The sequence below is a fragment of the Haliotis cracherodii genome, unplaced genomic scaffold, assembly GCF_022045235.1.
Source record: "Haliotis cracherodii isolate W230 unplaced genomic scaffold, xgHalCrac1.p SCAF_7, whole genome shotgun sequence".
Taxonomy (NCBI): domain Eukaryota; kingdom Metazoa; phylum Mollusca; class Gastropoda; order Lepetellida; family Haliotidae; genus Haliotis; species Haliotis cracherodii.
This window is the reverse complement of record NW_027266330.1, coordinates 56347830-56375712: the sequence shown is the minus strand read 5'-3', so window position 1 is coordinate 56375712 and position 27883 is coordinate 56347830. Positions and strand designations below refer to the sequence as shown.

Genomic DNA, 27883 nt, shown 5'->3' with positions numbered 1-27883 from the left:
AAATCACATATGGGGGACAAATTGTGTAACCACAGGCATTATCGTGTATGACAAGGAAGCAATAAAATAGATATTGTTAGCTCTTTTTTTACCGCCTCCGTCTATAGCATGAAAAATCGGACAGGCACAACTGATAAACAGTCGAATATAATTGTTTCGTACGTGACAAGCATCACAATCGCCTCTTGCCCACCGATCCATTATCAGGAAGAAACGGCGTTCAGGCCCCACCACTGATACCGCACAGTGTTGTTAGGACAAGGAACATAGAGAGACTTAGTATTGTCAACACACATACTCACCCAAACAGGTTTAATCAAGTACAATCCAATCATTCCAGCGATACGTACAATTTTAGGTCATTGTAAACAGCAGACGTCTACGGTACTATTTCCTATATTATAAGTTGTTATCTAGTAGCATGCGTTAATCGCATGGTTGGCATTCCTTTAGAGGGCGTTCATTGGTTTAAATTTCGGCTTTATTTGCGACATGGACCAATCGACGTCGCCGACACTGAACGCGACACTTATCACGACGATGTAAACAACTCTAAAATGTGTGTCTATCTTGTCACCACGCATTGAGATTGTGATCAGATTTTGTGACAGATCCTGTTTGTGAACAGTTGCAAGCTTGGCTACCGCACACACGCTCAGTTAACAGGTTGTGGCGTATATATTTTCCAATATATCCGACGGGTCACATGTGCATGTGTACGCGCTGATTGTCACGTACACATTTTGACAGTGCCTCGTGCAATCACTGCCGCTGCACTCTGCACGGGCTAGTCCTTTGTCATAGTATCAGCATAGTCTCTGCGTACGTCTACGTCGAGTGAGTTGCACACTACATTGCCCTCAGCATTCATTTAGCGGCTCAAAGTAAGTACAACATTGCACCTTTTATTTTTTCCCATGGCGTTTTTATGCGTGAAATATAATTAGTCTAGATTTACGTAGAATGTCTTATTTCAAATTTGAGTTATGGTGTATTTTGACATTTGAATTGTTTAATCGGACAGAAAGTGGAGGTTATGAAACCTTTTCAGATGAAGAAGGATCTAAATCATCTTGAACTAACGAACAGCTGAAAAATATTAATGTGATGAACTTTCTGTTTAGTTTTATTCTAGAAGAAAAAATATCTTCTATTTAATTTACTATAAACAAATATTGTGTACCATTCAACTGTCAGGAAATGAGAATAAGAAAAATCAGAGACCATATACCGATATGGTCTCTGGAAAAATGAAAAAAATGTATCCAAGATTATTCTGTCATAAATTGTATAATAATGATTGAATTATTCTAATCCCCCATGATTTATTCAACATGTAGCCTGCAACCTTGGGGTATCGTTGTACTTGTTATGTATCTCTAAATGGAACAAAATGCACTCACTATATCAGATGTCATTTATTTTATCTGAATATGCATTCCATTAGTCCATTTCTTGTGTCCCCCGCCGTGATATTGCTGGAATATTGCTAAAAGCGGCGTGAAACCATACTCACTCACTCACTAATTACATTAGTCATACAGAGTAAAAGTCAGTTTGACAAGGGAGTGAATTCATTCGTATCATGGTACAGGGAAAAATTGTGTATGTAGGTCTGAATTGGACAAAAACAGGATATAATTCTACCTACCACTAAGTATGATGATGCCAGACTTCAGTGATTTGACCAGAAAGACAACACAAGTAAAATTCTGAATTCTGAATGCATAATTACTGAAAAGCACGAAAAATATTTTTTTTAAATCAACAAAATATCAGAAAAGATATTTTACAATTTTTTTGTTTAAAAAACAATGGGATGAAAATAGTTGGTAAAAAAAATGGAAAAATGTTAAAAGTTATCGATATATATATATATATATAAGGCACTCCTAGTACCATATTTGACGTAATAAGCGCCCCACTCTGATAAGCGCCCACGGCGATATTTGTTAATATATATTGGCAAGTGAACAATCCCAATTGGCACCCCTGCCGACTGATCAATGTACAAAAGGCTTATTTATTCGTGTAAAATACACACTCGTGTGTTATATGCACCTTTAATTATAGGCAGTTAAATTCTGGAAAATATATCTGTTGTGTATAAATCTGTTTTTTCTCACTAAAATTATATTCTAATAAGAGCCCCCTATTTCTAATTTTGAGAGCGCCCTGTATTACGTCGAATGTGGTATGTATTTATCATTTGGTTGCTAGTGAAAAACATATTTCCAAGTATGACGTTATGGCCCTTATGATTTCCTATAGATTCTGGCCACAGAGCGGAGAATAAATGTGCTTCCGTTACCTTGTTAGTCGCCATGAATATGCAGATAATCTCGTTCAGGTTGCTAGAGAAAGTTTCCTTGGGGAACTGTGGGTTATACCGTTGTCCATTGATAGATTTGGGTAAGGCAATATTAAAAAGATGCCAGAAGTAAGTATCAATGCGTTAATAAATCCTTACTTACAGCAGACGGAACATTCCATGGAAATTGAAATTGTTTAGAAGCAAGAATTTCCCGGTTACTGATTTGCATAAATAGACAGCCGCTATGAGGCGTATCCTGCATGATCAACCGGAAATCACAAATGCCGCGATACGATGAATGCCACAGTACCACAGGGTTGAAGTATATTCGGTCATGCGTAAGAATTGTATTAAAGCAAAGAAAGACCAATAATGATAGGAGAAAAAAGAGACTTGCCTTTAAATATTAATGTAAAATTTTTGTATCATATCAGTTATTTGGTGGGATTGTTTAAAGACAATTAAGCTGGTTTTGCACATCCAAGTTTTATAACACTGACTAAAGGTGAGCTTCAGTACCTCTGGCATGCAGCAAGCATGCAGCTTCTATAATAGGGGGCCCATTCTGCCCACGGATGTAAAAGTTTGTTTCCATACCTAGCATTCACTGACTTGTTTTTGTATGTTAGTCTCGTTCCGACTTCATCTCTATTTGATATTCTTGGGGGACCTGGGATATTTTTTTAAAAATACAACATGTTCCCAAAATTGTTGGTTATACATAATTAGTCCTCTGGTTTTGCCCCCTAAAGGAAATATTCCAATTACTCAGAATATGCTGGATGTTGTTAAAAAAATTGTTGGGTTTCCCAAAAATCGTTTGGCTCCAACAATTATTCCCTGCAGCACTGACTGAAAATCTATTTGTCTGATACAAAAATCCAAAACATTATGAGGTCAGTCCATTTGTCCTTTGGATGAGGGCATGACTGAATTTTACCCAAACACTGTTGAGATGTTTCAGCAACAACCTGTCAGTTTAAACTATCACAGTTTACTTACTACGTATTTGTTATTTGCAGAAGCAAGTGAAGAGCCATGTCCATTGCAAAGCGAGTCGTCCAGGTGATCAACCTAGGACGCATGGGCTTCATGGCCGCTTCAGACGTCCAGCAGCGCTATGCTCGGCAACATTTGGATGAACTTGCTGGAAAATCACTTGGAAGTGACACTATTCTTCTTGTAGAGCACAATCCAGTTTACACAACCGGAATCAGAACGTCGGGGTACGATGCCGATGATGAAAAAAGATTGAAAACTCTCGGGGCGGAATTTTTCCGAACCAATCGTGGAGGGTTGATCACGTTCCATGGACCAGGTCAGCTGGTCGCGTATCCCATCTTGAATCTGAAGCATTTTGAACCAAGCATGAAGTGGTACATCGCCAGCTTAGAAAAAACAATGATCGGAATGTGCAAGCATTTTGGTGTGTCAGCGAAAACAACACAGGACACTGGTGTGTGGGTGAAAGATCGCAAGATTGGTGCTATTGGTGAGTCCTTCAATCTCAGATTATACACACACATGGTTATAGTATAGGGTAACGCTATTTTTCAGGTATTATCATTTGCAGAAGCCCATGGTCTTCCATTAACTGCCCGACGAAGGACAGCAGTTAAAAAGACTCATTTGGTGCGAGTGCCTCAATCTTGCAAAGTCTAAATCCCATTCATATGGACATTGTCAAGTTTGGCAATTTTTTAAATTATGAAAATCTAGGGGAACAAAGCATGTCCATATCCTACCTCATCCTTGTATATATATATATCATCGCCGGTCTAAGAGTATATGATGTTTTAGTGAAGTGCATGGAGCTATTGCGCACATTTGCGATTATTCGAGTTATTACTGGGTCTGTTCTCGGTCTCTTCACTTCTGTTAAGTGTTTCAATATGGCTCCTAAGGGATCAACCATTTGCTATCTGGGGGTGGGGAGGTAAGTATAATATGGCCGTGTGCATTGCAAAATATTTCAATACGCTTTAAACCTCCAATAGCCATCCCTACTTACTTCAGACACATCCCTACTGTGTGTAGAACCATCATATTAATTGGTTCATGGCATGGAATTGAAATATTTCATAAAAGCTGTGGAAGATGTTATTGCATATTCCTGTACGTGTACGCTATATAAATATCCTATTGTTATATTTTCCAGCATTAGAAATTGGCACTAAAGTACTCACGGAAATGAAAAAACCCTGTTTTTCTCAATTTAAAAATCGACACAAAGTGTTACGTAGCTGTAAATACGAAATACTAAAACAACTCGAAAAGTACTAGTCTGGATTTGCTAGTTTGATCTCAGTGAACAATACAAAATGTACTTTACAGTAGGAAATTTGTCGGCACTTTCAACATTCAAAAATAAAACCAAAGTCAAAGTCCAAATTGACATAGCAGAAACAGACTACAGGCATTATGCACCTGTTCTCACCTGTCGTCAAGGTGTCATAGGTCACCTTGATCTACTTACAATGGTTATGCCCTGTTTCACAATAGTCTGTTTAATTCACATTTATACACACTTTTACATCTAAAAAGGCATAAAAACATTTGATACGCTGTATTTGTGCCACGGCCCAATTAGTACTAATTTAGTTGTTTGAATATTTACATATTTTGTATATTAACTGCATTTATTTAAGATCTGAGGTTGAAAAAAACAGTTTTTTTTCATTTCCGTGAGTACTTTAGTCCTGTAGTCCTTGCCAAACTGCCCAATGGTTAAGGTATCATAAGGACTAGTAAAAATTTGACATTCTTAAGGGTTTTGCTTTATGTTATCATTTTGAGGACTAGTGTTATAATGTTAGTTTCTACCACTGTTTTCAAAAACCTAAAGGCTGAAATTTGTCATGGATTCAGATTTAATCATATAGCTCTGGACAGTCATCCATAAGAGTTAAAACTCTTCAAGACTCAGATTTTTAAACTTTCATGGACTTTGTTGATGTATTTGATATCAAAAGTCACTCTGGTGAACTTCTCTATTTGTTTGCTATGTCTGTGTTATGACATTTTCTAGGGCTGGGACGGGTAACTCGGGTACTCGGGTTGGGTGGGTACTGAGCAGGACCCGGGTACCCACAGGACTACCCGGACCCGTGGTTAGTCACATGATATATTGTTTAATGACAAAACTTATCTAAAACTCTATGGTCACAATAAAAGTCACTAATGTTCCCATTTTTATCTGACTATGCACGCATTCCTTCTGACTTTAATATGTTTGAATAAAGATAAAACACAGAGCTCCAGATAAGCTTTTGGTGTTGTGGGTATTTTACCCATGCATTTTAAAATCATTGGGTATCAGTAATTCTATCTGGGTATTCAAATTTCTGTTACCCACTAGTTTTTACACATATGGGTATTTAAGTTAAATACTTAAAAACGCTATTCATCTAGTCCCTGCAAACTGGTGTCGAGCTTTATAGGACTCAAAAATACCACGTTACTGCCACAAGAAAGTGTGATGGCAAATGATCACGATGTAACTGTTAAGGTTGGCGGAATGCCCGTTTATAATTTCAAAATAAGTTGCTGATTTGCTAATCGAATACGCAGGGTTACTTCACAATATTTTGATGATACGCACAAGTTTTATTTTTGTAGCGTATCTGTAATATTCGTTGCGTATTTAATACGCTTGGATTTTATTTTACTGCGTATTTCTGCATTTCTGATGCGTATTTTACGCAAATACGCAGCTTATCTGTAGCTCTGAAACATACAACAAACTTCAGTATATGCATGACCAGATCGTTTTATAGGTGCATCTAAATACATTTTAACAGGGCTACAGTCAAACATTCACCAAACGGACAGTTTGTACCAATCTCTTTGAGACCTACAGCGGGTACCCAGGTAGGGTAGGGTCGGGTAATAGGGGGATGGGTACCCAGGTAGTAAATTTGGACTCATCTCAGCCCTAACATATTCTAGTCGTCCTGATGTTGATGCTGAATCATTTGCAGACATTAGTAGTTGTTAGTTTGGTTGTTTGTTGCTTAACGCCGCACTCAGCAGTATTCCAGCTATATGATGGCGGTCTGTAAATAATCAAGTCTGAACCAGACAATCCAGTGATTGACGTCATGAACATCGATCCATGCAAATGGGATCGATGACATGCATCTACCAAGTCAGTGAGTCTGACCACCTGATCCCGTTAGTCGCCTCTTTCGACAAGCATAGTCGAAATGGGTTGCTGAAGATCTATTCACCCCGGATCTTCACGGTCTGTATATATGATGCTACATCAGTGACCTTTTTAGCAGGGTTGTTTAAGTTTTCATACATATAATGTTATCTAATATTCTGCATGCAGGATGAAATGGCTTTCAGAGTATGAACAGCAATAACTTGTCGGGCGTATAGTTGACAGATGTCATGTTTTATTGACAAAGCAATCAATGTCTGACAATATGATTTATTTGCACATTTCTGGTGCGAGACACACCTGTTGCTGACTGGAAGAAAAGAGGTCTGATGTCTCAGATTTCTCTAAGAAAATAGCTGGAGATAAGTTGCGTATTTGCATAAAATATGAATAAAATAACTGAAATATGCATACAAATCAAATCCAAGCGTATAAAATATGCAACCAAAACTATAAAACACACTATTATGAAGTTAATGGATATATTACAACCATTAGATTAAAGGAATATGTATGTTACAACTGTTAGATAATATGACTGTGTAGCAGCCGATCGCAAAATTAACTTACCGACGGTTATATTAGGAAGAGCTTGTTTGACAAACGTACTGATAGATGCCATTTGAAAAGCACATTGTGCCTAGTCAATGTTCATGTTGTTTCTTGAACAGTCGCTGATTGGTGATTAAAAAATTAGCGCCTTTATTACAAATTAAGTTTTTCAAACAAAAATGGCTTCCCAGAAGGGGAGCAGCGTGCAGACGGGTATACTTCTACATGTATTCACATAGTTTTTAATGATTTGAGGATTGTTACGAAACAGGTTTTCAAGTTAAAATACCCTAATCGCAAGAAACAAATGGGTAAAAAAATACCCTCTAAACATTCTGGATGTCCAGTCAAACACCTAGTTAAAATACTAAAATAACCGAAAGCTTATCTGCAGCTCTGAGAAAAAGACAAGATGTCGATTGTGAGGTGTATTACTGTGTGTTGCCTTGTTTCTTTACATGACGAGATACCATTCATACCAGTTCTCCCAAACACAGCTACACCCATGCTTCACTTCCCTTAGGGGTCTGTCGGGTAGCCTAGTGGTTAAAGTGTTTGCTCGTCACGCCAAAGACCCGGGTTTGATTCCTGACATGGGTACAATGAGTGAAGCCCATTTCTGGTGTTCCCTGCCCTGATATTGCTGGAATATTGCTAAAAGCAGTGTGAAAAAACATACTCATTCGTTTCCCTAAGGCACCAAATTGCTGTGTAGAGTTGTGTCCCTTTGGCACACCAGAAACCTATAATTGTGGGTTGAATTCAAGTTTGACCTGATTATGCATCTAGGTTTGTCAGCACCATATCCGTGGTCATGGGTTTTACCAAAACATCTGAGACCTGTTTTTTATTCAGGCTTCCTTCCTACATTAAGCTGACACGTCGTGATATAAGGGAAATACTGTTCAAAGCGGCATTCAGCGTTAGAAGTTGGCACTAGTCCTTTAGTCCTTGCCAGTCTGCCCAATAGTTGAGGTATCCTGAGGACTAGTTTAGATAAGCCCATTATAAAGGTTTTTGCTGTATGTTGTTATAAGGACTAGTGGGCTAAACTGTTAGTTTCTATTTGGCATTAAACCCAACTCACTCACTCATTTCCATCTTAGCATTTTAGCAACCCACGCTTGTTGTAAGAACAGGATCAGGTGTTCCGGCTCACTGACGTGGTTGATGCATGTCATCGTATCCCAATTGTGTAGATTGATGCTCATGATGTCAAACTAAGGAATGTCTGGCCCTGACTTGATTATTTGCAATAGACCTCAAGTAGTTGGAATATTGTTGACTGCGGCTTAAACAACAATAACAAACAAACATGCCTTTTTTTAGCTCATCTGACAGCAGGTCCCCAGTACCCCATGCTTGTTTCACTCTTGCCTGTGAGTGTGTCCTCGTTTGCAATCATCAATATTCTAGCCATATTGAATCAGTTTGTAAATAGTTTCCAAACCAGTGATTGATACAATGAGCACAATCCAGTGCCTCTGTAGTGCTATGATACACAATCAACAAGGACACCGTTCCTTAAAGCAACCATAGAGCTAAGATGATCATAACTCCTACACTTTAACATCGACTTACGGCAGACGAGCGCTAAGACGATCGTAATTCCTTCACTTTTAACATCGGCTTACGGCAGTTGTAGCGCTAAGATGATCATAACTCCTACACTTTAACATCAACTTACGGCAGACGAGCGCTAAGACGATCGTAACTCCTACACTTTAACATAGACTTACGACAGTCGAGTGCTTAGATGATCATAACTCCTACACTTTTAACATCGGCTTACGGCAGTCGAGCGCTAAGATGATCATAACTCCTACACTTTTAACATCGGCTTTTCTAGTCCACGTAGGTTGTAAAATGTAATTAATTTAGGTTGTACCATACATTAGCACAGATACGTCAAGTACGCACGCCCATCACACTATCACTGATGGACATCTGTGGAGGCTGGGTAGGACTTTGACATGCGACAGATTCAGTGTGTCATTAGTGGAGTGAGTCAGGGCCAGGCTGCAATTAGACGACACCTGATTATATATAACCAAAGTACCAGAGCTACAGATAAGCTGCCTAATTGCGTAAAGTACCCCCCAAAACTATTCAAAATCCAATGCGTATTTGCGTAAAGTACCCCCCAAAACTATTCATAATCCAATGCCTATTTGCGTAAAATACCCCCCAAAACTATTCATAATCCAACACCTATTTGCGTAAAATACCCCCAAAACTATTCATAATCCAATGCCTATTTGCGTAAAATACCCCCCAAAACTATTCATAATCCAACGCCTATTTGCATAAAATACCCCCAAAACTATTCATAATCCAATGCCTTTTTGCGTAAAACACCCCCAAAACTTCATAATCCAATGCCTATTTGCGTAAAATACCCCTCAAATTTATTCCAATTCCAACGCATATTTGCGTAATAAAAAAACCAAACTATTCAAAATCCAATGCGTATTTGCGTAAAATCCCCCCCCCCCCCAAAAAAAAATAACCCCAAACTATTCAAAACCCAATGCCTATTTGCGTAAAATACCCCCAAAAATATTCAAAATCCAATTACTTTCAATTGACTTGCGTACAGAAATGCACGCATTAAATGAAAAACTCATTTGTTTGAAATCATCATGCGTAATTACCTAGTAAAGCTTTTTTAGCATACAAACTGCATCCAACAAATCTAATTTCCGAAACACAATTACGAGCTAATTTACTTTCTGAGTCTAGCTTATATTTAGAACCATGTTATATATATCTAAAACATTATTTCATTTTTTTTAAATCTCAAAATGTGATGAATAGACAAGTGATTGGTTACACAATGAAAAATGTAATAACCCAATTAAAATAGAACCCTTCCAGTGAAAACTCATTTGCTCAAGAAGTACAATAAATTTGAATTATACGCAACACTGAATACATTTTCCAGCATATTGCAATCGTATCAAGGAGAACAAACTTCTCGTCTATGACAATCAGTGTAACTTCCTTCTCTGTGATGAATGGATAAGAATTAAACACAGCAATAGATACTACATGTCAGTCTACTAGTTCTCATAATAATAACAGATACGTGGTAGAATAGGACTTCAACTACCCATGCTTGCCGTAAAAGGGTTTAACGCCGCTTTTAACAGTATTCCAGTTATATCGCAGCATGTCAGCTTAATGTGGGAGGAAAGCCCGAAGTGATGCAGGTCTCAGACGTTTACTTCTGTAAAGATCCTGGGTAGAATAGCTCTTCAGCAACCCATGCTTGCCGTAGGATGCGACTATGCTTGTCGTAAGAGGTGACTGACGGGATCGGGTGGTCAGACTCGCTGACTTGGTTGATGCTTGTCATCGATCCCAATTGCGTGGATCGATGCTCATGATATCAATCACTTGATTGTGTAGTCCAGACTTGACTATTTACAGACCGCCATCATGTAGCTGGAATATTGCTGAGTGCGGCGTTAAACAACAAAACAACCAACTTTGGCGTATTGATCATGTTGATCATAAAAAACAGAACAAGAAATATACTTGACCCAGCAGTCAATAATTGTGATCCTAAGGAACTAATCCAGTTTTGCAACACTGGACTTCGATCCTGCACATTGCTCGACCAGCTTATCTCCCCATCATGGGTGTCTGACTGACATATATAGTGATATATACTGGGTTCTATCCTATTCATGTCCTGTTGACAGTCCAAAGTTTGCCTGTGTACCTGTTGTAAAACATGTGTCACCCTCTCTACGTGCTGGACAGGTGGTGTGGACTTTGGCCTGCACACCACCTGTAATTAGTCATGACCCGTGACTTCCTTTTGTCGACTTGCTTGACCAGCCAGTCTCATTTTCTGTGGCCAGGCGTCTTCAGGTTGAAGAATGTCTTTTGCTGGGATTAATACCAATTTAGGATAACAGTGCTTATTGTTGTCAGGGCAATAGCATTTTCCCAGAGAAAGTATTTGTTTCTTGAAATATGTGTGGAAAGATGTTTGCCAACTTTGATGAGCTGTATGTGAACAATTTATGTGCAGATTAAATCAAACACATGCTGCTTTATCAAATTTTTCGGTGAAGTACTTTTTTCTCATTCAACTTTGATTGGGAAACAACCTGTTTTGTGTTGAAAGTTGTGAACAGACTGACGAATATGTGTGCCTTACACAATTTACGTACTTTATTTACACACCTAAGTTGATTTTCATGCAGATGCATAGTAAATTTAGTAATTTACATATATGCACGTATGTATAGTTACACATGTATAAAATTACGTTTGAAAGGGGCACAGGTGGCCCAGTCGTCTAAGGCGCCGCGATTCGCTGTGCAGAGTTGCGCCCCTTGGGCACGCCAGAAACCTATGATTGTGGGTTCGAATCCCGGTTTACCCCGATTATGTTTCTAGGTTTGTCAGCACCATACCCGTGCTCGTGGGTTTCACCAAAGTGGTAAACGTCTGAGACCTGCATTACTTCGGGCTTTCCTCCCACATTAAGCTGACACGCTGTGATATAACTGGAATAATGTTAAAAGTGGCGTTAAACCCAACTCACTCACTTACCTAAGTAAATAATATGCTCGTGAACAGGGTATAATAAGACATCTACACCTCTTCACTTTCTGAGCTTAAGACATCAATACTTATTTGAGTTTCGGATTGACGTTTGGACGATGTTGTCGACGGCTCACTTGAGCTGCCTGTGCCTTGTCTCTGCAAAAAACACTTTGACACTGATCTGAGAACTAGACTAGTAATATCCAGTTCAGTGAAATCAAACAGTGGGATGGTTGTCATGCGCTGACCCAGTGCTGGAAGTCGATGCTCACGTGTCACCTGACATTGAACTGATTACAAGTCAGGTAGTGACAGGTGCACACCACTGTGACCTTGACCCTGCATACTGACCAACACCAGATAGATGTTGAGCCAGACAGGAAGTAACCAGCTGCTCATATATAGGCCAGCTGAAATTTGTGTAATTTTGTGAAAAATTCTTTTGTCTTTGATGTTGATGAAGATTATATTTTGAAGTGGTTTTGCGATGGTGTCATCCTGTCTATATTGGCTGTGACTTGATATAACTGGCTAGCTTGACATGTCAATGAGAGATTTACTGCCCTGATAAAGCCATCATTAAAGTGTTTTTGTTTGTTTATTTGTTGTTTATCTACTCACTCAGCAGTATTCAAGCTACATGACGTCGGTCTGTAAATAATCAAGTGTGGACCAGACAATACAGTGATTGACATCATGAGCAGCGATCCACACCATTGGGATCGATGACATGCATCAACCAAGTCAGCGAGCCTGACCACCCGATCCCGTTAATCGCCTCTTACGACAAGCATGGGTTGCTGTAGACCTATTCCCCAACATGGGTACAATGTGTGAAGCCCATTTCTGGTGTCCCCGCTGTGATATTGCTGGAATATTGCTAAAAGCGGCGTAAAACCATACTCACTCACTGTAGAATATTCTACCCCAAACTCTTTTTGAGGTTTATGGATTTGGGGCCTGAAAAATTAAGTTAGTTGATCAATTAGTATATCAATAAAAAAAATTATGATTCCATTTTCAAATTTATTTATTTTTCTAAAAATGTTAGTAGTTATTAATACAAAAGTGGGGGCCTGGATACATTTTATTTATGGCATTTTAAAGAATATATCTCCATAGCAACATTAAATGATTGCATTTTTTTACATTTTGATTATTTCTGGTCAGCAGAATTTAAGAAAAGAAACTGCCAGAGCTCGAGGTTACTTTTTGAGCAATTGAGTTTTTACTCTAGGGTTTCAATTTTATTTGGGATATTACATTTTTCATTGGGTAACTAATATGTTTTCACTCATCTATTCATCACTCTATTAGGTTTTTCCCAAAATTAGTGAACATTTTAAGATTTAAAAAAATGTTTTAGATGTACATAACTATGATAACTGTCCTAAATATTTAGGCTTGAAAGTTAATAAGCTCGTAATTGTGTTTTGGAAATTAGCTCCTTTGTACGCATGCTGAAAAAGCTTCATTGGGTATTTACGCATGCAGTTTTTTATACATTTGCCTTTTTCATTTAATTCATGCGTTTCTGTATGCAAGTTATTTGAAAGTAATTGGGTTTTGAATATTTTGGGGGGTATTTTATGCAAATAGGCTGCTTATCTGTAGCTCTGAACTGCTTTTCAAGTTTTTTGTTTTTTTTCACTAATCAATTAGTGGGGGGGCCAACCGTGAACCTTGATTTGAAAAAGGCCCGACTGAATAACAAAATTATGCATCTTGACAAATCAGTCCTTGATTCTATGACACAAGTTGCCATTGAAAGAATTTTGAATTAAAAAGAGAAAAAAATCAAGAGCTTTTTTACTCAAATCTTCGGAGAGAATATTGGCATACTATTTTGCAAGATGAAGCTATAATCGATAACAACAAAGTTTCATAAGATTCAAATGTTTTCTTTTTGCATAAGAGCATGTTAAAGGTTTATGAATTATGTATGAAACGTTTCATAAGAGAATCTTTTGACATGAAAAAGACAGGGACTGAAATAGAATGATTTTTCACAGTGGCAACATGAGTGATTATTTCTGTAGATGGAGTTGTTTCACATTTCAAGGGCAGTATGTCAAGGTCGTTGAAGACGAATCTTACCTTGCACGTGTCAGCTAGACTGGTGAGATATCCCTTACAACTGTCTGGGAAATGTCTTGTGTGTGTGTCTACAAAGGTTTCAGTTGAATGGGTTGAGGACGACACTTAGGTTAGGGCCTTGTTCAGATGTCTGTCATTGTTAGTGTAAGAGGTTGAAAAAATAGGGGTCACTGTATAAGCTGGAAGAAGGGCGAGTGAGTGAGTCATGGTACGATAGGTAGGCTTGTTGGGTTTACGTAATGTAGAAAAGTTCTAAAAAGGCTCAATGTTTTTTTAGCCCTTGAGTATTTAACCCCCCAAGTTATCATTAGCGTATATTCAATACAGTTTTCCTCTCATGGGTCTAGTCTATTTGGTATATACAGTAATGAGGTTTTTTTTAATAATTCTAAGAATTTACTATGACTATCCAGGGATTTATCTAGACATGCTCATAGGTCAATATTCGGCCCCAAATCTGCAGCAAATGTGAGTAAATATTCAGATTGGAATAAAAATGTCCAAATCCATTTAATATAGTATACCTAATGTGCTGGCTTTGTAGATCACTGATAAGACCAGGGTCCACATGCACAAAGTGATCTTAGCGCTAGGACTATCATAAGTCAGTGTTAGAGTATGGAGTTATGATTGTTGTAGTGCTAAGATCGCTTTTGCAAGTGGGCCCAGTATAGAGGAAGAGGCTTTAATGTTAAGTTTATTTTATATTATTGCACCATGTGCAATTTTAAAAAACCTCAGAATTTAGGAAATTTAGGACGGAATAAAATGAAGATGTTTTCCCAGTTTGCATGTCAGGGTCACTTAGTTTAGAATCCTAGATAAGAATCTGGTCATTATTTGTCCATTGTCCCCTCCCTCCCTCCATTATTGTCCACTTATCCCCTTCTTGACCCCCAGCTGACCACAGTATTAACAATAGAACACACAAGCATGTATCAGTTGACACACTGGTTGGGCCATATTTAGAAATCGCACAAAGTTCCGAATACCTTTGTATTTTTGAAATGCATAGAGATTTTTATCTGAATGTGGTAAAGTAAACCAATTTTCTTGTTATAAAGACTCTTTCAGTATTGCAACACACAGCCGTCCAACTGTGACTATTCCTAAACTTGTTTTGTGTAGCTTATATACTGAACAGCAAACAAAATGTAAGTCTGACATTCTTTATATACCTTTCTATTATTGAAATTATGTTTGCGCATTATCAATAATGAGAGGAATATAAAGTCTAAATATGTTTGTGCATTATCAATAGATGTGAGGAATATTAAGTCTGAATATGTTTGCGCATTATCAATATATGTGAGGAATATTAAGTCTGAATATGTTTGAGCATTATCAATATATGTTAGGAATATAAAGTCTGAATATGTTTGCACATTATCAATATATGTGAGGAATATAAAGTCTGAAAATGTTTGTGCATTATCAATATATGTTAGGAATATAAAGTCTAAATATGTTTGTGCATTATCAATATATGTGAGGAATATAAAGTCTGGTTATGTTTGCGCATTATCAATATATGTTAGGAATATAAAGTCTAAATATGTTTGCGCATTATCAATATATGTGAGGAATATAAAGTCTGGTTATGTTTGCGCATTATCAATATATGTGAGGAATATAAAGTCTAAATATGTTTGTGCATTATCAATATATGTGAGGAATATTAAGTCTGAATATGTTTGCGCATTATCAATATATGCGAGTAATATAAAGTCTAAATATGTTTGCGCATTATCAATATATGTGAGGAATATTAAGTCTGAATATGTTTGCCCATTATCAATATATGCGAGTAATATAAAGTCTAAATATGTTTGCGCATTATCAATATATGCGAGTAATATAAAGTCTAAATATGTTTGCGCATTATCAATATATGTTAGGAATATAAGGTCTGAATATGTTTGCGCATTATCAATATATGTTAGGAATATACAGTCTGAATATGTTTGCGCATTATCGCATATCCACACAATTGGGATGCAATGACATGCATCAACCAAGTCAGCGAGCCTGACCACCCGATCCCGTTTGTCGCCTCTCAGGACAAGCATAGTTGCCCTTTATGGCAATCTTGAGTTGCTGAAGACCTATTTTACCCTGGATCTTCACGGGGGAGACGAGCATGGGTTGCTGAAGACGTATTCTACCCTGGATCTTCACGGGTCTGGCATATGTATATGTAGTGAGACCCTGGCTGTTTGCGGTTGATACATGACATCGTCCTGAACATGAATAAGAACATTATTTGGCATATAAGCTGGTAGATACAATTTCACGTAATGGTTTCATATTATATATTTTCATGACTCTATCACGCCAATTGTCAATGAATAAATATGAAGTACCATTTATTAACAATGTACTCAGATAGGACAAATGACATTTGATGTAATGTTGTGCAGGTCAGGGCCCACTTGCACAAAGCGATCTTAGCGCTAAGATGATTGTAACTCCCATGCTTTAACATAGGCCTTCAATAGTCTTGGCGCTAAGATCACTTTGTGCAAGTGGGCCCTGGTCTGATCTTGATCAGCGTCATTCCATGCATCCATGCATTATGTACAATTGTATACAATTGTATACAAGATGCAACAAACAATTATACAAAAACAGAACTCTGTACAACAGTGCCAATTACCGTATTCGACGTAATAAGCGCCCCGCTCTAATAAGCGCCCAGGGTGACATTTGCTGATATATTGGCTGGTGAACAATCCCAATTAGCACCCCTTTCGATTGACCAATGTACTCAAGACTAATTTATTCGCGTATAATACGCACTCGTGTGCTATATGCACCCTTAATTATGGCCAAGAAAATTCTGGAAAAATATATCTGTCGTACATTAACATTTCAGGCTGTCAGCATAACCATGAAATTTATCTTTCAACTCTGTTTTTTTTACCAAAATAATATTCTAATAAGAGCCCCCTATTTCTAGTTTTGAGAGGGCCCTGGGCGCTTATTACGTTGAATACGGTAGGTCTACAAGCCCACCCACCCAGGAAAACTAGGTCTCGTATATTCAGATTTGAGGGATAAATTTGAAGTTTTTCCACTGCAATTTCTTTAAGTTTATGAGCATATGTCTAGTGAGTAATGCACTGTTTATTTCTTTGTTGTTTAACGCCGCACTCAGCAATATTCCAGCTATATTTCGACAGTCTGTAAATCATCGGGTCTGGACCAGACAATCCTGTGATTGAAATGAGCATCGATGTACCCAATTGGGATCGATGACATGCATCAACCAAGTCAGCGAGCCTGACCACCTGATCCTGTTAGTCGCCTCTTACGACAAGCATAGTCGCCTTTAATGGCAAGCATGGGTTGCTGAAGACCCCCTGATCCTGTTAGTCATCTCTTGCAACAAGCATGGGTTGCTGAGGACCTAGGATCGTCACAGGGAGACAACCCAGTCCTCACTATTTTCCAGGATTCCGTTGTTGGAAAATAATTTGCAGAAATGCCTTTTCTTGCAGAAAATCACTTTTGGTGCAGAAATAGTGCAGATTCTTGCATTTTTCCTGCCACAGAATGCATCAAATTCCTTGAAGAATTTTTAACTTGTAAGCTGATTTTAAACATGTTACGATTGCATAGTAACTGAAACTAAAAAAGAAAATATAATTTACAAATGATCTTTGAAATTGTACGTTTTGATAAATGGCTAAGTGAATCCATTTAATTTTGTAGTCAAGTTGTATTATTGCTTACCAAAAGTGTACATTTGTATGTTTACACTGGTGACTGTCAGATTCGCTTCAGATATTCTAGCCATGGATAATTGCCCCGTGAAGATCTGGGTTAGTATAGGTCTTCAGCAACCCATGCTTGCCGTAAAAGGTGACTATGCTTGTTGTAAGATGCGACTAACAGGATTGGGTGGTCAGGCTCACTTACATGGTTGATGAATGTCATCATATCCTTAATGCGTGGATCGATGCTCATGATGTCAATCAGTGGATTGTCTGTTCCAGACTTGAATATTTGCAGACCACTGTCATATAGCTAGAATATTGCCGAGTGTTACGTTAGACAACAAACAAACAAAACAAAACATGGATAAGTTTATCAGAAAAATGTGTACTAGTCAAACAGGTGCAATAGACAAAATACACGAAAATTAAGGTCAAAAGTTTTGCAGAAATGTGTGCAGAATTATCAGTTTGGTTGCATAATTGACCACAGAACATAATCGGCCGCGGAATACTGCAAGGACTGATAACCAACCTGAATGATAAAAGAATGTGTCATGGATAGCAGGTTTGAAACTAGAGATTTTGTAATGGGACTATTTGGTATGAAATCATCAAGTGCGACACCAAACAAAGAAGTCGGCTACTTTTATCATCGTCCTTGACAATGACCTGTTGACCTTGCCATCTACCGGGGTTGATGGACAGAAGAAATATGTCGTGAGACTATATCAGTTTCTCTTCGTTGTTAAGAGATATCAAGGGCAATCTTTTGTTCGACTTAATTGACCATGACCTTCACGGATTGTCTGTCCTAATATATCTGAAGTATTCAAAACCAGTTTTTTTAGGTCACTTCTAACCAACTAAAAACTTTTTGTAATTGATTGACATCATTGAGAGCCCTGTGTACAAGATATGTTGTATCGTACCAGGTAGACCTTGAAATCTTGTTTTTAACCTACCGTATTCTACGTAATAAGGGCCCCGCTCTAATAAGCGCCCACGGCGATATTTGCTAATATATTGGCTAGTGAACAGTCCCAATTAGCACCCCTTCTGATTGATCAATGTACACAAGACTAATTTATGCACCCTTAATTATGGGCAATGAAATTCTGCAAAAATACATCGGTCATATAAACATTTCAGGCTGTCAGGATAAACCACAAAACTCACTTTTTTTTGACCAAAATAATATTCTAATAAGAGCCCCCTATTTCCAATTTTGAGAGTGCTATGGGCGCTTATTACGTCGAATACGGTATATTAGTTTTCATGGACACCCAAACAGCCGTATTTGTGTATCAAGTGTAGCTTTGTTGCAGAAACCCTCCAAATTCAAACCAAGAAAGTTCCAACTGAAATGTGATGTTTAATATTTTGAATTAAAGTCTAATCTATAGAATTTCAAGTAACATAGAATACACTCATCAGCTTCTGTTGTTAAACTAGGGGCCCAGTTGGCCCAGTTGTCTAAGGCACAGTGATTCGCTTTGCAGAGTTGCGTCCCTTGGGCACGCCAGAAGTTCAAATCCCGGTTCGCCCCGATTATGTTTCTAGGTTTGTCAGCACCATACCCATGCTCGTGGGTTTCATCGAAGTGGTAAATGTCTGAGACCTGCATCACTTCTGGCTTTCCTCCCACATTAAGCTGACACGCCGTGATATAACTGGAATAATGTTAAAAGCGGCGTTGATTCCAACGCCCTCAATCTCATTCAAAGAACCTGAATAATTATTTTGTCAACAATAATTGAACAACAATAAGCGACCACACATAAAAAGAATCCAAACATGAAAGTGTTCAATTCAATTCAGTTTATTTCATAAATGTAGGCCATCGGCCATGATGACATTTGAATACAGTTGATGTACATTAAAGTAATTGATTATATGCTTTTGTTGAAAAAATTATTTGGTTTTGGCTAAGGTCAACGCTGTTTCAATGCAGAATCAGATCATGCTGATGAATGCAAATGAATGTGCTGATATCTGTCGGCTGGAACTACCATCTGTTGTTTTGATATCTAAATCGATCAGAACTTGTCTCTCAGTGGACCGGAAACAATTAACCTCATGTTTGTATGTACCGGTAACGTTAAGTTTTATGCTTTTGAATACGCCTACACAGCATTTATGCAAGCTTTGCAATCTCATTAAAATCAATCCTTAGTTCTCGCTACCGCTAAACAAAGATCTGAAGACATCCCATTAGCGGTCACGTCAGACCGACCTTTCATCCGACCAATCAGTGCATCGCTTACCAGATTATGAAAGTGACAGTCGGAATGTGATTTCTAGTCATGCAATCTCGAAAACTTTAACATGGTGTATTCCAAAGGATAGTTACGGGTTTAACGACTGAATCCATACAATGTAGACCATCTATTAGCCATTCCAGAATGTTCTTTTGTTCAGGTTTCAAATTTGTAATCTAGAATTTGTCAAAATATGTTTCAAAGCGTAGTCGCCAATTTGAAATTTGTGCCGGAAAGAAAAAGAAAGCTACCTTCTGATTGGTCATTCCATTGGTCGGTCAAAGTTTGCGCAAGGTCGGCCTGATGTGACCCGTAATGGGATGTCCTCAGATCTTTGTTTAGTGGAAGCAAGAACAAAGATCTGATTTTAATGAGATTGGCAAGCTTTGCCATTAGCTCAAAATTAAGGCCTCCGTGGTCCAGTGGACAGAGCGTCTGCTGGAGAGCGGAAGGGCGCTGGTTCAGTTCCAGGAGGGTCAAACCAAAAGACATGTTACCCTGCCTGGTGCTCAGCATTAAGGGGATAAGACAAGACGTGGTCAGCTCTTGAGTGGGGTACTCATGTTAAACTGTGACATGGCATCTCAGTGGGCTAGCACTATAAAATCATCATTTGTCCAGACTAGTACAAGCACACGCACACTATCTATATATATATATGTGACACTAGAGAGAGATTTGTTGATCTAGTGCTGACACATTTATTTGCCATATTTGCACTTGTGAGGCGACCTGTGAAGAGCCGGAGTGGAATAGGTCTTCAGCAACCCATGCTTGCCGTAAAAGGCGATTATGCTTGTCGTAAGAGGTGACTTACAGGATTGGGTGGTCAGACTCGCTGACTTGGTTGATGCATGTCATTGTATCCCAATTGCGTGGGATCGATGCTCATGATATCAATCACTGGATTGTCTGGTCCAGACTCGATTATTTACAGACTGCCGTCATATAGCTGGAATATTGCAGAGTGCAGCATTTCACAACAAACACACAAACAAAACTATAAGTGAATAATTCTGCTATTAATGAGTGGAAGTCGGTGATAATGGGTTGTGTTTCTTCTTGGAATAAAGATTTTTATACATAAATAAATGCTGTGGTCTGATTACACTTAATTTCAAAGCAGGGTGGGTAGTATTTTTCTGTCTTTCTTTTTTTGTAATCTGAGTTCCACTAGCTGTGTTTGGTATATATTTTCATTTGTGCTTTTTTGCCGTATCAAAAACAGTGAGCAAAACTCAATCTCATTAAAATCAGATCTTAGTTCTCGCTACAACTAAATAATGGGATCAGAGGACATCCCATTACGGGTCACCTCAGACCGACCTTGCGCAAACTTTGACCAACCAATGGAATGACCAATCAGAAGGCAGCTTTCTCGTGCTTTACAGCACTAATTTCAAATTGGCGGCTACGCTTCAAAGCATATTTTGACAAATTCTTGATTACAAATTTGAAACCTGAACAAAAGAACATTCTGGAATGGCTAATAGATGGGCTAGATTGTATGGATTCAGTCGTTAAACCCGTAACTATCGTTCGGAGTTAAAGTTTTCGAGGTTGTATAATTAGAAATCACATTCCGACTTTCACTTTCATAATCTGGTAAGCGATGCTCTGATTAGTCGGATGAAAGGTCATTCTGACGTGACCCCTAATGGGATGTCCTCAGATCTTTGTTTAGCGGTAGCGAGAACTGAGGTCTGATTTTAATGAGATTGAGCAAAACTGAACTTATGTTGTGTTTTGTGTCGACACATAAGGGCTGGTCAGGTGATTGGGGTCACAAGATGGCTGCAATTGCTTTGTATAACAGGGCCGTGGATAAATGGCGTAATGATGCGTAATGATCTATTTTGATGTATGTCTGTTGCAGGTGTGCATGGCAGTCGCTACGTGACAACCCACGGAATTTCTGTCAATTGTGACACGGACTTGGACTGGTATAAACACATAGTCCCGTGTGGAATCGAAGGCAAAGAAGTCACATCCCTATCCACGGAACTGAGAAAGACAATCAAAATATCCGACGCAATCTATCCATTCCTGAAATCCTTCGAGCACACATTTGACTGCCAGATTGAGTATTCCCTCCTAGAGGCGTCGGACCTTCACGGGATGTACACCCAGTCAGTGCAGCCTGCGCAGCAGGTGCAGGCGGTCAGGCAGATGTCCACGTTGGTGCCCAGAGCCAAGTCCAACCCGATGTGGTAAAGGCTTGGAGTGAGTGAGGATGTGAGATTATGAACAAGGTGTTGAATAACTGAGTATCGATTTGAAGACACCACATACGACCTTGACCTTTATTTTTATGTGACCTTCATTGTCTTGACCTTGACATGACATTTCTTGAACATTGTACAAGAACTTGTATTGTGGGTATTGGGATAGGTTACGATACTTAGTATCTGATGAACACAACATGTGTGACCTTGAACTTGTACTGACCCTTGGTGTCTAGTAACCTTTAAGGTTTATTCTACACTATGTGCTGCAAGGTAGGAAGATCTTTGGCTGATCTGCAGATTAAGACTCAGATGAGTGAAAACCCCCGAAAAAGGCTATATATGGCCGATTAAAAAGGGGTAAATGGCCTATAAGGCACCTCCTATTGGTGCTGAAGTCGAAATGCTTCCTTCTCATCTGCCATTGTAGATAATGTAATGTTTCTCTGCCTTGAGTGCAATGTCATGTAGATTTATGATAAACTGTATAACATGTTAGTGATATGTGTAACTGTGTGGATCAGTGTCACATAATGAGAATCGTTGACGGTCACCATGATTGACGGGTGTAATTCTGATCACATTTTGTAATGTGATAATAACAATAAATTCTGTTTCAAGCTTATAAATCAAAGGTGGTCTCAATTAGGATGGCCAGGATGTTTGTAATATCAGAAAATGTGACACGTAGAGAGTTCTTTTGTTGTTGTTTTTTACTGGTAAAATAAAGAAATGGAAGTTTTTCATGAAACTAAGGGCTGGGATGGCCCAGTTGACTAAGGTGCCGCGATTCACTGTGCAGAGTTGCGCCCCTGGGCACGCCAGAAACCTATGATTGTGGGTTCGAATCCCGGTTCACCCCGATTATGTTTCTAGGTTTGTCAGCACCATACCCGTGCTCGTGGGTTTCACCGAAGTGGTAAACGTCTGAGACCTGCATCACTTCGGGCTTTCCTCCCACATTAAGCTGACATGCTGCAATATAACTGGAATACTGTTAAATGTGGGGTTAAACCCAACTCACTCACTCTTGAAACTATGCACTTTGATCATTAGTTAATGAGATCTTGTTAAAGAAAGATTTAAAAAAAAGGAGTGTGCACTTGGTATGACATCAGACAACCATCTTGCAAAATGTGTCCTGAGATGTCGGGTAGCCTATTGGTTAATGTGTTTGCCTGTCACACCCAGCTCAGGTGGGCTAAAGATAGTATGAACCATACTCCGTCTCTTGCTCTGACTTCGATGTAGGCATGTGACTTCGATGTAGGCATGTGACTTCGATGTAGGCATGTGACTTAGGTGTAGGCATGTCGTAGGAAGAGAAGTGTGGACTTGAGTAGTGTGAAGCTTCATTGGATGAAACGATACAACAGTGCATCGTGAGTTTTCATGCGACGATACGATACGCAATACGTTTTTTTCTGTATCGATACAATACACATGCTAAATTAAATTACATACTACTTGTTCAAGGCCAGCGTTTTTGTCAGTCAAATATATTACTAAATGTGTTGTAATTAGCGTTTCAAGTTTACTAATTCCAATACCCGCTACGAACATGTGTCTACATGTGTTTCTTTTGAAACTGCTCCGAAATATTGAAAGTCAAGTTTCCACATGATTGTGACGTAAATATGGGTATCCCGATATGTATCGTATCGTGACCTACCTATCGCAATACGTATCGTACTGTGACCTTACTAAATCGTTTCATCTCTAGAAGCCTCTAGTGCCTCCTGCGACGCATAAATATTGCAAATAGACGCGAAAGAAATACGGAGTACATTCAGTGGGGGGCAGAAAATTTGGTGCATGTTTAGGAATTTACTTGTCGTAGAGTCCTGTCTCCGTACCTCTTGGGGAGATGCCTGGTTGAAAGGCGATCGTAGCGCTACAACATCAATAACTCCTATACTTCAACATAGTCTTATGACCGTCATAGCGCTAAGATCTCTTTGTGAAGCAGGTCCCAGGTGGCTAAAACGTTTACAGTGAGGTGACATATGTGTTTGTATTTGGACAAAAATAGGCCTCTGAAAACCAAAACAAGACTACCTAGTTTGTATAAATATTATAATTCAGCCCAGCTTTGGGATATGGATAATTGGGCCTCAATCCTACCAAATCTGGAAAAAATATTTTAGACCTGTTATGGAAAATGAGAACTTGACATCAGTTGTGTGCCGTTAGGTCTGATTGATAATTTGAATATTAATACATATTGATTAATGAACTGAGACCTGATTGGCTTGTCAAACGCCTTCACATTGCCTACTTATAATACTAAAAATAAGTAAAGGATCACCCGATTCTTTCATATTACGATTGTTCCATATGACAGATTACTAGAGTAATATGAAAGAATTAGGGGGTCTTTAACTTATTTTGAGTAGTATAGTGTCGATCTTTGTGTTTGTTGAATATTATTCAATATGGGATTCTTAATTGTAGGGTAATGGTTCTGTTTGTGTTTGTTATATTACTATTACAGTTTTTGTTTTATTCACCATGTTTTTTACCAGCACATGGGATATGCTTTTGTTGAGTTGAATTTAAATTTGAGCTTGAATATTTGATGGGGAGAAAAGTGATGTCCAATCACAGGTCCAAGCTGTAATGAAAATGTGAAGCATGAAAATGTGAAGGATGTATGGAACAACATTAAGGCCATAATTTCAATCTAAGGGCCTGGGAGTTTTGTTGTGATATATATTTTTCTCGAACCTGCATACGAGCACACACAGGTGACACACACAGGCATACAACATAGGACACACACAAATATACAACTTAACATAGCTTTTCCATGATTATCTTGATGGGTTCAAGTTGATTTGTTGTGTACTATCTCACCTTATACATTGTTTCAACATTAGCTATATTTGAATATAGGTAATTATGGTTGTTCATGGACACATTAATCTTTGTGTAGGACACTATGCTTGTAAACTGGCCAACATATATGCATATTGAACAGGTATTTTCCATGTTTGTCAGTTTCCACATGGAGCTAGTAATCCCCATTTCATGACCTGGGTAGACTATAGCATGCTCACTGCTGACTTGCATGTCAGTACCTGAATCCATTCATATATTGTAAGGGACTGACCATTTTTTAAATTGTTTTTGGGGGGGGTGGGGGTGCTGAATATTCTTTCTGGAAAAACACCTTTTTTAGGGGGAGGGGGATGAGGTTTTTTGTGGCAGACAGTCTAAATCAAAATTATTTTGTTCCAAGAATTTTCTGGGACAAATGTTTTTAGGGGGGGATCAACCCCCTACCACCCACAGAATATCATATGGTCGGTCCCTAAATAGATTATCTCTCGGCATCAGTACTAAATCCATGTTTCGCCATATATATTTTTAACTGTGAACTATCTGTAGCTCTGAAAATATACAGAAAACAGTTCAATTCGACTGTAAAATTAGTTCTTTGTGGGAATTTTCTTCCTTCACATTCCTGATTTAAGTAGCTATATGTGACCGTTTCTTGGCAATTTCTGAAACAATATTTTCCTGAGGTCACTTATGGCCACTTAGCAGGTTTCATTTCAAGCAATCAAACCAATTAATGTTTGTGTATATTACAACTAACTTTCAGTCAGCTGTTGTATTATGTTACATAACACTATACTACTCATTATTTGATAGAGACAGATATTTCATACTATGCTACTCAAAAGAAGTTACGGGACACCCCACTGTATATTTAATGTTATCTCATGACAAGAAAAAAATATGGTGTTCTTCAACATTTTTTTAGTAGTATATATGGATCTGTGAGTCTTAAGTAATCAGTTGAGTGTATTTGGAATATCCCTACCAAACGTTGAGCAGTGTATTCCCGGTGTTCAGAGTGCAGTATTATGGGTCGATGGTACTCAACATCACACTACGCAGGCCAGCCAGCATGTTACTAAAACGTGGATGTACATTTACACTGTGTAACCATGAATTATGGAAAAGTTGAATAAAACCATTTTAAGACCAAAGTGCTTTTGTTTATGATGTGAAGATTTTTTAATCAGTTCTTACTCATTCTGGGATTCAGTGGCCCAATCGTCGACCGCTCTGCAATTCGATATGCAGAGATGCGTCCCTTGGGCAGAAAGCTACGATCGTGGTTCAAATCTAGCTCGCCCACTTTGTGGCAGGGGGATGCAGGAATGGGTGTCGTCCGTCCGTCCGTCCGTCCGTCCGTCCGTCCATCCATCAATCCGTCAGATTTTGTTTCCGTAGCAGAACACAAAAAATATATGAGGTATCTTAACCAAACTTGGAACATAGATAGGTCTACTGGTAAACTGGTGCATTTTGATTGTTCGGGATTTTAAAAAAAATAAATTTTCTAGTTTCTATGGCAACATTTTGACTTAGACTGAAAATGGCGATTGTGCTCGTTTCTGGAGGAGATCTTGAAAACGGTACAATATTTCTTCACCAAACTTGGTACATGAATTGGTCTAGTGGCGAACTGGTGCCTTTTGATAGTTTTGGATTTTGAAAAAAATATTTTTTCAAGTTTCCCTGGCAACGACTTCGACTTTCACTGAAAATCACCAAACTTGGCACAGATCATGAAAGCCATGCAATGTTTCTTCACCAAACTTGGCACATAAATAGGTCTAGTGGTAAATTGGTGCCTTTTGATAGTTTGGGAGTTTTTACAAATGTTTCCTTAGCAAACACTTAACTCGGAAACCGTTTACAAATTCTACAAAAAACATGTACGCAGGGTGGTCCGAGAACCGTTACCATAATTACCTAATTGAGATGTATACCACTTGACAAAGTAACTTGGACAAGGTATATGGTGAATTATTGTGAAAAAAAAATTACATGTGGCGCCCGAACCAGCATAGTTCATCGCAGTGCAAATAAAACTGAAACTTGAAGATTTCTTTAATGTGCGGAAAATGACTCAATTCATTCACTTGGTCTTGGTGCTACACTGGACTTGTTGTTTACTTATCATGCCAGTGCTGTAGCATTCCAGACTCCAGTCTACTACTCAGATCATCAGATGATTGGTGCTGTACTTCTCAGTACACCTCATGGTGACCCCTGCTCTCATTGATCTCTAAGTAAAGTAAGAACTCCCTTCTCTGTCTATTGTTTAAGTAATAACACAACTCATTTCAAATACAGTTACGTATTCTATCATAAACTGCAGAAGGCAAAACAACACCAGTAATAACATTTTTTAGTGTTGCAATTAGGTCCAGTGAACATACTTCACAGGAGCTAATGCTTTGCACACAACCGGACATGTTATATTGGAGGGGGATGAGTATTTCATGCTTGTTTTTCTAGGTTTGTTAGCCCCATACCCATACGTTTCAACAAAGTGGTCAACGTCACTTCTGCCTTTCCAGCCACATTAAGCTGACAAGCCGAGATACTACTGGAATAATGATCAATATGGCCTTTGACCTAACTCGCTCGCGCTGTCGCCATTCCAAATTCTGCCGTGTTGTAATTAGCCCCCAGCAAAAACTGCTGGTTGTACGAAATTAATTATATAGATTGGTTGGTCATGCTTGGTGACATCCTTCCCCTACATCGTGGGAGGTTGCCCAAAATATCAATCATAGGTGTGTCTCGTTCAGACTTCTTATTTACAGCCGGAGTAGAATAGGTCTTCTGCAACCCATGTTTGCTATAAAAGGGGATTATGCTTGTCGTAAGAGGCGACTAACGGGATCGGGGGGTCAGGCTCGCTGACTTGGTTGATGCATGTCATCGTATCCCATTTGCGTGGATCGATGTTCATGATGTCAATCACTGGATTGTCTGGTCCAGACTCGATTATTTACAGACCGCCGTCATATAGCTGGAATAGTGGTGAGTGCGGCGTTAAAAACAAACAAACAAGCAAACACTATTATTTACAGACCATCGTCATTCAGCTGGAATATTGCTGAGTTTGCCGTTAAACAAAGCATTGTCTGCTGTTTGCATCGACAGAAGAATAAACTTCAGTT

General features: G+C 38.6%; 1 protein-coding gene across 1 annotated transcript; it reads left to right on the top strand.

The window, feature by feature from the left end:
* The first annotated feature begins 516 nt into the window (after positions 1-516).
* On the top strand, positions 517-23770 carry LOC139447449 (octanoyl-[acyl-carrier-protein]:protein N-octanoyltransferase LIPT2, mitochondrial-like). The gene is made up of 3 exons (XM_071228797.1): positions 517-884; positions 3337-3806; positions 21545-23770. The coding sequence occupies exons 2-3, from the start codon at positions 3353-3355 to the stop codon at positions 21880-21882; spliced, it is 792 nt and encodes a 263-aa protein (XP_071084898.1). The 5' UTR covers positions 517-884; positions 3337-3352; the 3' UTR covers positions 21883-23770.
* The last annotated feature ends 4113 nt before the right edge of the window (positions 23771-27883 follow it).

Bases quoted from the DNA above. Each gene is read 5' to 3' on its own strand.
- LOC139447449 (XM_071228797.1), top strand. From the start codon at position 3,353: ATGTCCATTGCAAAGCGAGTCGTCCAGGTGATCAACCTAGGACGCATG. The intron at 3,807-21,544 runs GTGAGTCCTTCA...TGTCTGTTGCAG, and splicing joins TCGCAAGATTGGTGCTATTG to GTGTGCATGGCAGTCGCTAC.